Consider the following 14,751-nt stretch of genomic DNA (forward strand, 5'->3'; position numbering starts at 1 on the left):
TGTAAACAGTAGTCCTATAGCTCTAGAATCTAGAGTAGTGGGATGACAATTCCACCCACACCCTCATCCCATGAATCTAGAGTACTGGTAGTGGGATGACAATCAACTGCTGCACATCTAGACTCTAGATGCCAACGCTATCGTAGTACGTACGTCATCTGATTGTATGCGCGTACGCTCGTCTAAATCGGAGGCTGCGGGGGCGCTATTGCCCCGAGTTCCAGACAGATATCGGCAGTCGCACGAGAATCGTCGCGGCATTCAGACGAGCACGTCACGGCTCCCGCGCCGTACGCGATCACGAAATTATTTACGATAAACAATCCTCGTAGTGAACCGTGAACAAAAGTGCTTTTGGACCATGCGGTTTTTAAATCGTTAATATGTTTGATTAGTCATGGTTGAATGAAACTCTCGTGAAAAACAGCACAAATGAAGATGACTGTAAATCGCATTAGGGTGGTAGTGTTGGGGAGTCCGCGGTGCGGAAAATCGGGTTTGTATTTAATTGTCTTATTACTTATCGCCCTAATTTGAGAACTGAGAAATTCATTAGTGCCGATTTCTTATATCCTTTAAAATAAGGACTTTTTTATTATATAAAAAAAATTGCCCGACATTTCTGAGTGCGGCGGTCATAATTTTGGTTTACAAATTTATTTGATTACTTACGTACATTATGATGACTCTGCTTAGTTAATAGGTAAAGATTTAATTAAATATACGATAAAATAAAATGTTTATCAACTCCCAGCATGTGCTATATAAATGTTATTTATTAGCTAAATAATCCTTGCGACAAAAAGGTAATTGAAAAGTTGGTAATGGGAAGAATATCTACTACGCGTAATTGTCCATCGGTTTATTGCTTGGCTTCAGTTTTGGGCTTCCACGTGGTAAAACACATTTATTACTGCGATAAAACGGTTTTTTTTCGAGGTAAATAATGATGTCAATTTAATTAAGCTGGGAGAGATCGATTAAGGTTATTGATGATTATATCCACCCTTGAAAACTTGTTGAACCTTTATCTTAGACCACATCTTCGCACCGGTTTTGCTTAAAAACACCATATTATCTACCTTTGACCTAGTCATGCATGGCTACGCCATAATATCATAAGGTCAAGTTCTTATGAGGGATCCCGTAGATATGGAGGGACTTCTTCAAATATTGCAGCACACTTACAGTGATTTTGGTATATTTAGCACAAACTAGTGCATTTGGTTTTGAAAATCCCATTTCGTTAAGTTGAACTGACGAGGAAGCACCAGGACTCTAAGATTAACGTCCCTGCATCAAGAAAAGTAATACTTTGTATGAGATGTTGTGCGTTTGACATTAAATTGTTGTTAAGAAGGTACTTACTTTAATTAGTTACACTAAATAGCGCGAGACTGGTAATCCAATTTTTTTCATGATATCCTGACTGATAGGTAAATTGGTATCGATAATTCGAAAATGTATGACCAGAGACCAGTGAATAAGGAAGCGCTGTTTTTGAAACTCTAAAAGCTCAACTGGCCATTCTTGTCGTCCTTTCGAGTACCTATATCATTTAGTAGAGCCAAGGCAAGATAGAGTCAACAAGAAATTCACTTGCACTTTCATTTATTATCATCTCACGCTGTAAAAAAAAACGTCGCGTAATTTATAATCAATTTCTTAGAACATAATAATGAATCTTAGGCTGTCGTAGAGCTGACTGCCAGTCTCGCTACTTATTCTGTGAATGCATACTATGCACAAGTGCATTATAACATACAATTAAGAGATTATTGCTTATTTGAAACTTACCAATAAAATATTGTTTATCAAATTCCTCTAACTGGAATGTTTCCATGTATAAACATTATTAAGATAAGCTGTTGTTGTCTCAGCCATTGTTTCTGTTTGTTGCATGTTAGAATTATCATTAGACAAACATTTGTAATGTGATGTGCGAGATATTTGGTTAGGTGTGAATTTGCAATTTGAAATGCAATTATCCAACAATAAAACTAAATTTTCCGGTAAGGCACGGTTTCCATGTGTTTTGTGTCATATTTAGGTGATGAGAAATGATGTAATTTGCAAACTATACGAGTATAAATCTATAACACAAGACAAAGGCATGCTTAAAGTTTTTCAGTGTTTAAGGGCTTTGTTTTCGAGACTTGACTACGTTAATTAAGCGCTCGGTCGTTTTATGCGATAAACGCTGAGTTAAACGCAATGCGTTTGACGCACATCAATTTTGCATCAGATACTTAATTTAATTACCGTACGTTGTCTTAAATACGCGGAGAGCGCAGCGGCAAGTGCATGTTTGGTAATTACATTAGATTTTATCTGATACAAAATTGATGTGCGTCAAACGCATTGCGTTTATCGCAAGAACAACCGAGAGCGTTTCACGTATCGACAGGTATGTACGTACGCTATCGAAGTTTATATATAAAAAAAATTGGAAGGAAAATCCTTTAACTGAAAGATTTCGGTAAACCGTGAAAAAGCCGTGGTGCTCTAGTGGTTTGACACTGCCTCTCAAGCAGAGGATCGTGGGTACTTTGAACCCAGGCTTACACTTCCGAGTTTTTCGAAATTCATGTGCGAAATTACATTTGAATTTACCACGAGCTTTACGGTGAAGGAAACCTGCACAAATTTGCGAAGTAATTCGATAGTGTGTGAAGTTCCAATACGCACTGCGCCCGCGTGGGAACTACGGCTCAAGCCCTCTCAGTCTGAGAGGAGGTCTGTGCCCTGCAATGTGACGTATATGCGCCGGTCGTACGTTTATACGTACGTCAACGCGCCCCTTGCCCTTGATCCTAATCTTAAGCCTAATTCGCCTGTATGTATAGTACTCTCTCTCTCTCTCTCTCTTTGCAACCTGAACAGGCTAAGGTTGCTTTTGAATTTATAATTATAGGGTATAGTCGCGCCGCTTAGAACTCCATCCAAGCTGTCGCAACATAACCTACATACCATATCCATAACAAACATTACCACTCAATTAAGAAAAACGCCAATTAGAGTTCGGGTGTTTAACATGCTTGTTTAAACAGCTTATGATTTGCACATAATGTGAGTGTAGATCAATGACCTCGGCAAGGCGTTAATCGGACGTTTTAGTTACACAACGTTGGCGCCAGGCGTCGCCGGTGTCGGGAAATCGCGCTGACCCACCGGCCGAGTGGTCTGTAATTGCTGCGCCCTAATTGTCGGCTGCGCCCGCGCCTATGGCTGACAGACCGGCCGTGATGTTGCCAGCGCAAGGAGATCAATATCCGCTATTCTTTAATTTACGCTAGCTCGTAAAGTTGGCTTTGATGCGCTTTAACTTATAGTTTAGGGTAAATTTATACATATGTAGGGTAATAAAAAGTAAACAGGTGGAATGGGAAACAAACTAAGAAATATGGAGGCTAATTTTTTAAATCGCAAGGAAAATGTCCACTCCATCGATTAATTTTTCGACTAATTTTCGGCCCTCAAGGACTTTCAGATGAACTAAAATAAAATTAATACCTACTAAAAGCATATTCCTTCTGCTTTGTTTATGATGTGAGGTCGTGATTCGATCTATTTTTTGAAAATTGTCATTAAGTGAAAAAGTCTTTGGTAGATTATCTTCCAACTTGACTAATTTTTAATGATTCTGATCAAGTCTACAAATAACTTAACCGAAACGGGACCGCTCTCGTCGTACTCAAACCTAAACTGTCGCAAAAAATTGCCTCATCGAAACTTACATACATACTGCACTTAAAAAGTTACATAAAATAAGGAATGCAGCCAGATGGCAACACAGACCGGCTGGTCGCATGCGTTTGTAATTCATTACAGAAAAGCGTAGGGTCGACATGTGAAATTGTTTTTGAAGTAGATCCTGTCTACGGGGAGTGGTCTCGTCTGTCAGGGATCCGCGACCGACTAACATCGTTTAATGACTCAGACGTCCCGTACTTTACAGCGGTGACTACAATTTAAATTATTCTTGGAGCTCATTACTCGGAGCGTCTTTGGTACGCTATTTACAGGTCATCATGACCGTTAGACGTTTATAATTTCATTGGTGATTAAAACCATTTAACCCTTATCTCCCCACCAAATATCTAGGTCAGATGCAAGATGAACATTGCGTCGGACGGCGGAAGGTTTTAAATCACCCAAAATAATTAACTCGGGTCAATAAAGCATTTTATTTATGATCTGCCAATCATGCCCTCTCGGAAATTGATTAAGCGCCTGTGTTTGTGTTCTGATGGCTATTGGTGAAATCTGAGAGCAGTAAAGATGTTAAATGCCTTCGAAAATCATTAAACTTTGCAGTTATTGTCACAGTGTCGATTAAGTGCAAAGATTGCGTTCAGAGCGTAATCAAAAGGTTTTCGAATGATTTTATTTATTTAAATTAACTATACTTAAGTTTTAACTCTATAGAGAAAGAAATCGTCTATAAAAAAACGGCCAAGAGCGTGTCGGAATACGGTTCCGTAGCCATTACGAAAAAAATAAGTAATATTTTTCTAAGGATTTCGTATTTTATACAGAATCTTCCAAGTTTAAGTATATTTTATACCTTAGGCTGCAATTTACACTTAAACTACTAATAATTCTCAAGCAAACTTAGCCGTTATAGTTTTTCTTAAAAGTTTGATATACTTACTACCATCCTGAATTTTTTCCAAATAATTCCACCGACCGGTTTTGATTTTGGGGGGGGGGCGCTTGATTTTCATTAAAATTTGCACTTTCAAGTTGAATATTTCGCAAACAAATCACTGAATCGAAAAATCACCTTAGCAAACCCGTAATGGTTTTAAGAGACCTATACAAAGATACCCCACACTAGGGTTGAATGAGAAAAAAAAACCACCCCCACTTTACGTTTATGGGAGGTACAGGTACCCTAAAAAAATTGTTTTTAGATTTTTTTATTGTACCATTTTGTCGGCATAATTTGCAAAATTACAGCTTTCTAGCATTGATTTCCCCTGAGCAAAGCCGCGGACGGACGGACAGACAGACAGACAGACAGACTGACCGACAGACATGGTGAAACTATAAGGGTTCCGTTTTTGCCATTTTGGCTCCGGAACCCTAACTGCACTTAAATACATCCTTCCATAGTTTCGCGGAAAAAAAGACTACCCGTTGTAATAGCCGCGGGGGCGCCTGACCCAATGATGGATCACTGTACTCTGGATTGAAGCACCGCCGACATCGCTGCCTATACTGAACCAATCCACCAGTTTCACTTGTGATATTGATAAAGTAAATATCAAAATTGATGGGCTGTATTAAAAGTTTGATTAATTACGCGACAATCTTTTAATTTATCTATGAGATATATTAATTGTTGTTGAATTTTCTCCGCATTTTTATATTTTTGGCGGCAAAAACGATATTTATTAACTTTAAATATACAGTAAATCTGAAATAAAATCTATGTAAAGGTTAACAAGAAGAAAATAAAGAAATCGTACTTATCCTTTATACTCGTATAATATTTCTCGTAGTCCTGTTAATGAATGGTCAAAGTACTACTTACCCAGGTATTTTCTGGCAGACGCAGTTTTCATGTAGGTTTCTTAAAAACTATTATTAAATTATTCCGTGCAATTTAGAACTTGCACTTTCAGACTCCAAGAAATTTATTAAAATGTTCAAGGTTCATACAGAAATCATGCGTTCGTAATACGCTCACGTAGCTACAATTTCTTGTCGACGGGTCGAATGAGCGGTCGCTTTTTGCGCTTAAGACACAGCATTACCCGCGACACCGGCCCTCATCACATTAATGTCAAACCTGTATAATAACGAAAAAGGATAAAATAAGTCTTTTCGTAATTTAATAATGCTACTGAGTGGAGAATCTTGAGTCCGGATGATTTAAGTTAGTTCGAATAAAGACACGTACCTAGAAGCTAGATGTAGCTCGGCATTGGCAACGAGTAACAACGTAAAGTGTCAAAAGTACAACGAAAAAAAAACAGCGTTAGTAGCGTTTAGGTATTAATTTAGTAATACAATACGACGACACTTTGTCGTACACCGCATGGAAAACAATACAGAAAAAAATAGGTAGGCAGGGAATTTAAAAAGTAAATTAAGAATTCAAGCGTCATGTATGACCGCCTTAAAGTGCGAAATGAAGAGCAAGGATACAGGTATAGCCCAGATACCAACTAGGTATCTACCTGCACGTCGGCACGCTCACGGCTCTTGATGGATGAGATTCGTAATCTATTAATTACCCTAGAGATTCCTGTCGATACGTCCATTGTTTCTAAAGATAACGCACCATCTATCAACCCACGTGGTGCCATGTAGCTCGATCATCGCAATTTGTCTTATATGCCTCAATGAATTTTATTAACCGATTTTTAATATCAATGTAACGGATCGAATCAGTATTTGTTTACTTTTATATAATTTATTCAAACTGTTCGGATATGCTTAAAAATAGCCAGTTTTATTACCGAGTGCGTAATCGGATCCAGGAGAAAGTGCACTTAATGCTTCATGCGGACGAAAAAAATCGAAAGGAAAATGAGAGTGTGGAATTTAGCGTGTCTTTCATAAATTTCGATTACCGCCGATCGGCCGGCGTTCGGTAATGTTACGTCTTATGAATCATAATGCCTCATTAAGAACTTCATTCTTCATAAATGCTGTTAACAGCCATTCAATTTTATGGAGGTGGTATGAATTCGGTGGGTTTATCGAAGTTATGTCAGTCAATCATACTCAGGGCATACTAACTTACTGTTTAAGTTTGTGATACTTGGTACATAGGTACTGTAATGTTGATGCATTTTACCTGCTTAGTAGATGATTACTAGCTGATTCATTTTTGTATTGCTTGTTTATGCCAAGCTATCGTAACAAAAATGCTAAGAAATACTATAACGCACCTCTCTCAACTCGCTGTTTATGAGTTCGGTCAAGCAGCTTCAATCGGGCGGCCCAGAATGTGTCTCGGATGCATTCCACCCAAGTCCATTGTCACTTGACGCCGAGTGCAGTTGCACAAGACCTGCGTACGCGTTGGGCAATCTTTTGAGGCTAGAATCAGACTTAAATGGTAGCAACGATAATACCCCCGAGCGTGTACCTCCTTTGATGATAAAAATAACGCCCAAAGTGGAATAATAAACAGCATTTGTTATCATAAATTGCACTCTCTGCTGGCATAACTAAGAAATTATGTGTCTGATTTAATGCAGACACTAGCCGTCTTTCATCGATCTGAGCATAGTAATTCAAACAAGAAAGTGCATCAGAACATAAATTTACATCAGTCATGGAGTAGAAACTCGTGTAATTATTATTATCCATCAAAGGGTCAAGTACCTATCTTCATTATTCCCGGGCGCGGTACGGCGGCGTCCTGGTTCGTGTAATGAACTTTTTGTATAGGCTCCCCAACTCCTTTCGAGGTGGCAGGATTCCCTGCACTTTATTTTGTCGGTAGCGCGCTGTCGGCGAGGGCCTTCTTGAAACCTGCCTCGTCATTGTTGTTGATAACTGTTTGTATTGTGTGCGACCCTTGGATCGAAATACCAGGAGTGGCATGAAAAGACTAATCAATGTTTGTAAGCGTTGCTTCTGGTAGAAAGTTAGGAGGAACGACCTTTACGTTATTGTTAGCTTTATTATCAGGGTCATCATGTAGGTAACGTGTCTGTGTAAGTCTATTAAAGGTGTAAATGTTGTGATGTATCAATTACATCATAATTGTGCGGTATAATAAGATGAGTTTTTTGTTGCAGCCGTGGTCGTGCGTTATCTAACCAAGCGATACATCGGCGAATATAGCTCTACAGGAGGTGAGTTGGTTACTTAAACTCGAACGTCAAATTAAAATGTAATAAACTTCATCGAAGTCCATGAAAGTTAATGAGGATATTTTACAAACCAACATCGTTATATATTATTGGGCAATTGACGTCAATTTGCACGTTGACGAGTGAGTTTACTTATTTAAATTGAAATGTCTGCTTCCTTCCGACCTTAAACAAGTGTAGTGTCGTGTCCTACGTCACATAGTCGTCCATGCTTTCGTTGCAGTAAATTAAATTATTAAGGAAATGCTTTAGCAAGTATTCATAGCAAATAACTTCTGCAAAGTATTTAAAATTATCATAATTTATAATTGTTATGCCCGCTTGCATTCCGGTGTCTATATTAAGATGAGCAAGGTATTCAGGTAGCATTGGTTGTATAGACGTTTAAATACATTGTATTATTTGGTTTCAGATTTTCTTTATCAGCATCGAGTCGCCTTCGACGGCGCGGTTTCCGAAGTCGAGATAATGGACACTTCTAGCTGTGCGGTAAGATTAGCTTTGATAAAAAATTACGTTATTTTCATCAGAACGGTGGGTGTTTGATAATAAAGATTTTAATGTCAACATTAACGAAGTCGTAATGAAGCTATAGACAGGGCCGAACTTAATTTAGCGGTAAACAATGGAGATGGTAATCTGCAGCTAGCGGCTGATGCTCGTACAATTTAATTAGACAAAGTTTATGGGCCTTGTATCGGCTTATCAGAGGCGATCTCGGCGCAAGCGCTGCCGGCGGAGTAGGTATCTTCAAAACCTCCCGCGAAACGAATCGGGGACTATTACGTAAACCATAATGTTCCAATGAAACTTCACTTAGTAATTTAATTATTTTATTATGTTTGCGATTCTAACGGTGCTGTTAGAAAAATATAATTCGTTGTTTGGGATTGCATAATCGAATTTATTAGCTGGCCCCGATGTTTCCCGCAGAGCTACACTTGTCTCGACTGCATTATAATGAAGTCCGATACATTTCTTTAATAGAGGACACTTAATCTTGGCGCTTTTGTAAATCGAATTAATGATTTTTTGGTATTTGTGCTCGAAACCTTCATCTCATGTACCGCTAGGTCGGAAACATTTAATTAAACTCGCGACATGTTTGACCATTTTATCGGCGCCGGTGTTAAAATTAATTTGAGGTTTTAACTTAGGAAACACGTTATAGGCGACTAATAGCTGCATTTGTTATATGACCTCGTGTCGAACGAACGAAATTCCTTCAAACACGAAATAAAACAATTGAAAATCTTTATAGTCAGATCTCTGATTTTCAGTAGTGTGACGACTGCCTAGGCCAAAGCCTTCTCATTCTCTGTCATATACATAGTTTTATTTTCGAATTAATTGTATTTTACTGACAGAGCAGCTGATTGTGGTATCATCGTTGATATTTTATACTTAAATCTTAAAACCATTCTGAAAATGTGCAACTTGAGTCCAACGTCAAAAACACATAAGCATTACTATTACGAGTAGCTACCGCAAAGTTCTTAACAAAGGAGGACCATATCCTTTCGATAACCTAAACCGGCTATCACTGATTCATCCTTCCGCAGACCCGTGGTTGCCTGGCCGAGCACGTGCGGTGGGGCGATGCGTTCGCCGTGGTATACTCTGTCTGTGAACGGCGGTCGTTTCTTGCCGCCGCGGAGCTGTTATCGCTGTTGGAAAGAACCCGATTGCCGGGATGCGCTGCTGTCACCCTCTTGGGGAACAAGAGAGACCTCGAACACGCTAGGTGAGACCAATTGGGGAATTTTTGACAAAATACTATGTGATTTTAGAGAATTTCTCGATCAGTGAGATTGTTAATATTGATAAGAATTAACGTGGAGTATCTCACCGATTGGGTAATTTTTCTCTTATGCCCTATAGTCGTTTGCTTGTCTGGTAAATAGTTATGATTATGAAGTTATGAGACTTATGTGCGATATTCTTACTTCTATTTAGATATTATAAATGTGAAAGTAATTACTTAAAGCTAAAGATTTTTTTACATTATCGTTGCCCTAATCGATCTGGTCTAAACTTGAAAACTTTATAATACAACTAACTAAAAATTAAAAAAAAGGTTACTTAATACTTTAAAAAATACAACATATGTACTTTAGTTCCCTGTTATCCTTAGCGTGCCCCCGATACCGACGACGCTTAGATAAAAAAATATTTTGCGGGAAATCAGCATAGTCCCCGCGGGATAGGGATAAACGAATTCTTCGCAGATGAAGTCGCGGGCAACAGCTAGGTAGTACATAATTATTTTTTACTTTTTAGTTGTTATTTTTGGCGGCGTTTTTTTGTCGGTGTTTTTTTTTTGGGCGTTTTTTTTGCTGGCGTTTTTTTGTGTCGGGGGTTTTTAAAATTTTTAATTTAAGTATTTTATCTAACGCAGTCGCCTTCACGAACGCAACAGTCTCTTTTTATCAATTTTTTCTCTGTGACAGAAAGAAGTGGTGAAAATGATTGTGATTCCAAGTGTGTTAGACAATAAGGTTCTTGGTAGAGCTTGTCTAATTTAAAATGACGCTTCCCTGACTTAACTAAATCAGTTCATTATGACTAGTAAGACAGCAAATCTTACAATAACCGCCGGGGATTTAGCAACCCGTTGGACTCAGGCGGTTTATTGTATGATTTGCTGTCTAACTAGTTATAATATAACTGATTAAGTTAAATTTAGACAAGCTCTACAACTATAAAGTGGCGAATTGTGATTGTCGTAGGGAGGTCCACGCGGAGGAGGGTCAGGAGCTGTCGCTGCGGTTCGGCTGTCAGTTCTACGAGGTGTCGGCGGCGGAGTCGTGCGCGGGCGCGGCGCTGGCGTTCCACGCGCTGCTGCGCGAGGCGCGCGCGCTCGCTCTGCTGCTGCCCACGCCGAGGCGCAAGCTCGCCGCTTATTCTGTATCTAAAGTAAGTGGCCGTTAGTGGTGAAAAGTTTTTCAATAGAGACCGCGGATCGGCATGCGCAGCGCTTGCAACCGAAGCAACTGGAGGTCTTTTCTGTGGCTTATGGCCTATGGCCCTTTGGCCTATGTCCAACACTACTAAAATTATGGGGGACCGTGAGGTGTCGCGACGGTTTGGCTGCCAGTTCTATCTACGAGTTGTCGGCGGCGGAGTGGTATCGTTTTAGAGAAAATCTCAAACATGCTCAAATATTCACATTACTTTTGGAAAAAGAACACAGAGTTATACATCTATGGACGATCCGCTTCATTGCCCGATTGCCGGTCTTGGCTACATATATATTTATAATTGTCAAATTAAAAAAAAAGTAACGCAAAGATATATTTCAATACAACGAACAGGCCTGCAGTTGTTAGGTGCGGTAAGAAAAAACCGGCCAAGAGCGTGTCGGACACACCCGAAATAGGGTTCCGTAGCCATTACGAAAAATTGCTCGATTTTAATGAACAATTGCACTTAAAAGTTGAATATTTTGCAAACAAATCACTGAATCGAAAAATCGGTTTAGCAACCCCTAATGGTTAAGACCTAACCAACGATAACCTACACTACAAGACTGGATAAGAAAAAAAAATCACCCCCACTTTACGTTCATGGGAGGTACTATAAAAAAAAAAAATTATTGTACCATTTTGTTGGCATTGTTTACATAACAGCTTACTAGCATTACTTAGTTACAAAATTACAGCTTTCTAGCATTGATAGTCCCTCAGCAAAGCCGCGGACGGACAGACAGACATGACGAAATTATAAAAAAATAAATAAAAAGAATAAATATTATTTATTGTAGTGGCAGCTCAACCAGAGGTTCGTGGGTTCAGACTAACTCACAAAATAAACAAAACACTTTTGAAGATTAATCGCAGCAAACTCTGTAAGAAAATTGTGAGAATAATTAATAATTGTGTTTTTTGTCAACAGGTGATCGGCACAATATTCGGTAAAAATAGCAAAAGTGTGCGAAAGAAAAGGCCATCGCTCAGCATTTAAATAAAGAAAATATGTTAGATATATACAAATATTTATTGTTAAAGCCATAGAGACTGTCTCGTTTTTAAACTCAATAAGTTTACGAGTAGTATTAAGGTAATATTCCACCTACGAAGTTTTAAGTGTTAAGTTAAAGAGTGTTTTTTGTAAAAATACTGGTTCAGTTCAGATTTCGATCTTTGGATGTTGTTCAAGCAGGTTCTACCCTTCATTAAACGTGCATGACAAGTACGTCAACGTAAAACGCAATTATTACGTTGTATTTCGATTTTAAAAACTTTTGCTGCTGCAGGGCTACTACGACGTTCGTATCGTACCGTCCCGCCGACGCTTATAATATTTAATACGAGAATGAGAGGGACGGTACGATACGAACTGCGAATTTCGTAGTAGCGCTTTTGTTATACAATTTTTTTTACACGAGTGCCTAAAGAAATAACTCTGTTATTTTGAACATCTCTATCTCACGGTAGCCTACCTATAGTTCTAAATAATATTTTTTCCGTGACAAACTGTCATACATTATTAAAGAAGACTAGCCCATGTATTTAAAATGAGTTAGGGCTTATTTATTTCACTTCTCATTGATTAATTTTAAGTGACATAAATGTGATACCGTCTCGTTTTGTTTTGTCCAAATAAACATGTACATTTGTTTGTCACATAAAAGTTATCAATGAGTAGTGAAATAGGTAAATTATAGTTAAGTCTCGGATTAATTTGATATATTCTTATTATATTGTCAAAGAGATTTTTTTCCAGTTTGATGGTTTCATGAATTAGGGCTCTATAGATTCCTCCGTGAAGTCTGGTTCAAAAGCGCCATCAAAATATGTTATGACTGGCTTTTTCATAGACTAGGGGGCTAATACGAAATTTGAAAATCGAAGTTCGTATCGTACCATCCCTCTCACTCTCGTATTAAGTAATATTAGCGTCAGCAGGACGGCAAGATATGAAGTTCGAATTTTGCACTTCGTGGTACAGGGCCTGTAATCGTGTCGGAATCGAACCCCCTCGTGACTTTCGCAGCCCGCTTACGGTATTTTACGATGTAATTGAGGCACATACAAGAAGACATAAAGCTATATAGTTAAGGTCACGATCGACGCAAACATTAAACGTCGCAATTTATGAAACATATGATTTATTGTAAATAAACCCAGTATTCCCTGTAAATAAAACGATAACGTATGTCTACACACCTCGCATTAGTTTTATGACGGATTGGGCAGAATGCTGTAAATATTGATCTTAAAAGTTTATGCTATTGTTAAGGTTTTAGCTAAGCTGACTAAGTGAATAATAAAAGTTATATAAAATGTAAAATATACATTTGTTTTATTTCTTTGGCCATCACTAACCGGCGCCTGTAGGTGAGTAGGTATATTCTAATCTAAGAAGTGCTTTGTTTTATTATCGAAGCTAAACAAATACTTGATAGTATTATTTTCCTTCCTTCTAATGATAAATGTAGAGCTTAACTCCTATTAGATAAAACACAATATATCGCTCTATTTACTTTGTTGATTTAATACCGCCCATCGATTTTAGGTACTTCATAAATATTACTAAGACTATTTTTTTCCCCGCGGCTTCGCCTGCCGAAAACTCGTGTTGCTATCCCGATTCAGGATAATTTTTAATCACACTCTATATCCGAATATAGAGTGTGATTAAAAATCATCCTATGTTCTTTTTAAACTATCTTCATATCAAATTTAATTTCAACCGGTTCAGCAGTTTAAGCGTGAAGAAGCATGTCTGTTAAGACAGACAGACAGAGTTTTTTTTGTATTTAAAATATTACAAAGGAAGATATTACATTCACGATGACAAATACCTATACGAAACTATACCTACTACTTATACCATTGTATAGTCGTAATCTAGTTACAATTAAATTTTTATAGAAAGGTATAGTCAATTAACAAATTTTTGGATATGGCTCTGTGCACGACAACAGCGCCACCTAGCGTCCGCAAGTTTGTTGGCTCTGAGGTTCTGACGTTTTGAAATTACATTGCGACATTGTGACAAAAAAACAAACCTATCACGTATTAATTTATAATACAAAATTACTGTGATACCGTGATTTGGGTGGACAAAGGGCTGTGAATTCATTTTTGCTCATTAAAATTAAATGAACCTATGTAAAATTTATCCAAAAAGTGTTTTTTATTTTGGTGTCAGGGTTTGTTTACTTCATGTTTAGTCGTAGGTACTCTTATTGTTAAACAAAACGACAAACGTTTCAAACGGAAAATTGTTGGTATCTGCTGGACATGTCTGGGACGTAGAGTACTATTAGCGCTGTGATAGATTTCATTACCCCCCGCCCCCCCGCCTAGTACTTCGCACCCAGCGAATAGAGTCATTTGCGTCATTCGATACGCATTGTATTTATTGTAATTGTAACTCTTTATTGTACACATAAAACACACGAAATTAAAATATACTTATTGTGTATCCATTTGATACCATTATAGAATATACATTTTCTAAATAAAATACTATGCTTTGTAAGACGAAATATAATCACCAACAACGGTTGCTATGAAAACACTCTCATAGACAACTAATATACAAAAATACTAAAAGAATAAGATGCACAAAAGCTTATTTATACCTTAAAGAGATCTCTTTCAGTAAACCTTAGTTGTCTAGTTTTAGGGCCTTTAGGCAAATAAAATTATTTTCTATGATAGGCTCTATGTTGCTCCAGGAATCAAATTATTAGACTGTAAGTACATGCAGCGCGTTCTCGACGTCGTGGATGCTTATATGTCTAGATCTAGAATGCGTCACGGTAACAAATTTTGCAAAGAAGACAGTAACAAGGCGCTAAGAAGAGACTTTAGACACTTGCTCGTAGCTGTTACACCGTAAAAGGCTATGTCGTTAAGTCGCGCTCGATTGTGTTGATATATTTGGCAGAGCGCGAGTGATC

The 14,751-nt window shown here is 38.0% G+C and overlaps 1 protein-coding gene across 1 annotated transcript; it reads left to right on the forward strand.

Moving 5' to 3' along the window:
• The first annotated feature begins 242 nt into the window (after nt 1–242).
• Nucleotides 243–13,132, forward strand: LOC141427398 (ras-related and estrogen-regulated growth inhibitor-like protein). Its single transcript, XM_074086765.1, has 6 exons — nt 243–496; nt 7,764–7,820; nt 8,251–8,327; nt 9,401–9,582; nt 10,568–10,754; nt 11,733–13,132. The coding sequence occupies exons 1-6, from the start codon at nt 433–435 to the stop codon at nt 11,799–11,801; spliced, it is 636 nt and encodes a 211-aa protein (XP_073942866.1). The 5' UTR covers nt 243–432; the 3' UTR covers nt 11,802–13,132.
• Nucleotides 13,133–14,751: the final 1,619 nt, after the last annotated feature.

This window comes from Choristoneura fumiferana, chromosome 4 (assembly GCF_025370935.1).
Source record: "Choristoneura fumiferana chromosome 4, NRCan_CFum_1, whole genome shotgun sequence".
In the NCBI taxonomy this organism is placed as follows: domain Eukaryota; kingdom Metazoa; phylum Arthropoda; class Insecta; order Lepidoptera; family Tortricidae; genus Choristoneura; species Choristoneura fumiferana.

Bases quoted from the DNA above. Each gene is read 5' to 3' on its own strand.
- LOC141427398 (XM_074086765.1), top strand. From the start codon at position 433: ATGAAGATGACTGTAAATCGCATTAGGGTGGTAGTGTTGGGGAGTCCG. The intron at 7,821-8,250 runs GTGAGTTGGTTA...ATTTGGTTTCAG, and splicing joins CGAATATAGCTCTACAGGAG to ATTTTCTTTATCAGCATCGA. The intron at 9,583-10,567 runs GTGAGACCAATT...TGATTGTCGTAG, and splicing joins AGAGACCTCGAACACGCTAG to GGAGGTCCACGCGGAGGAGG.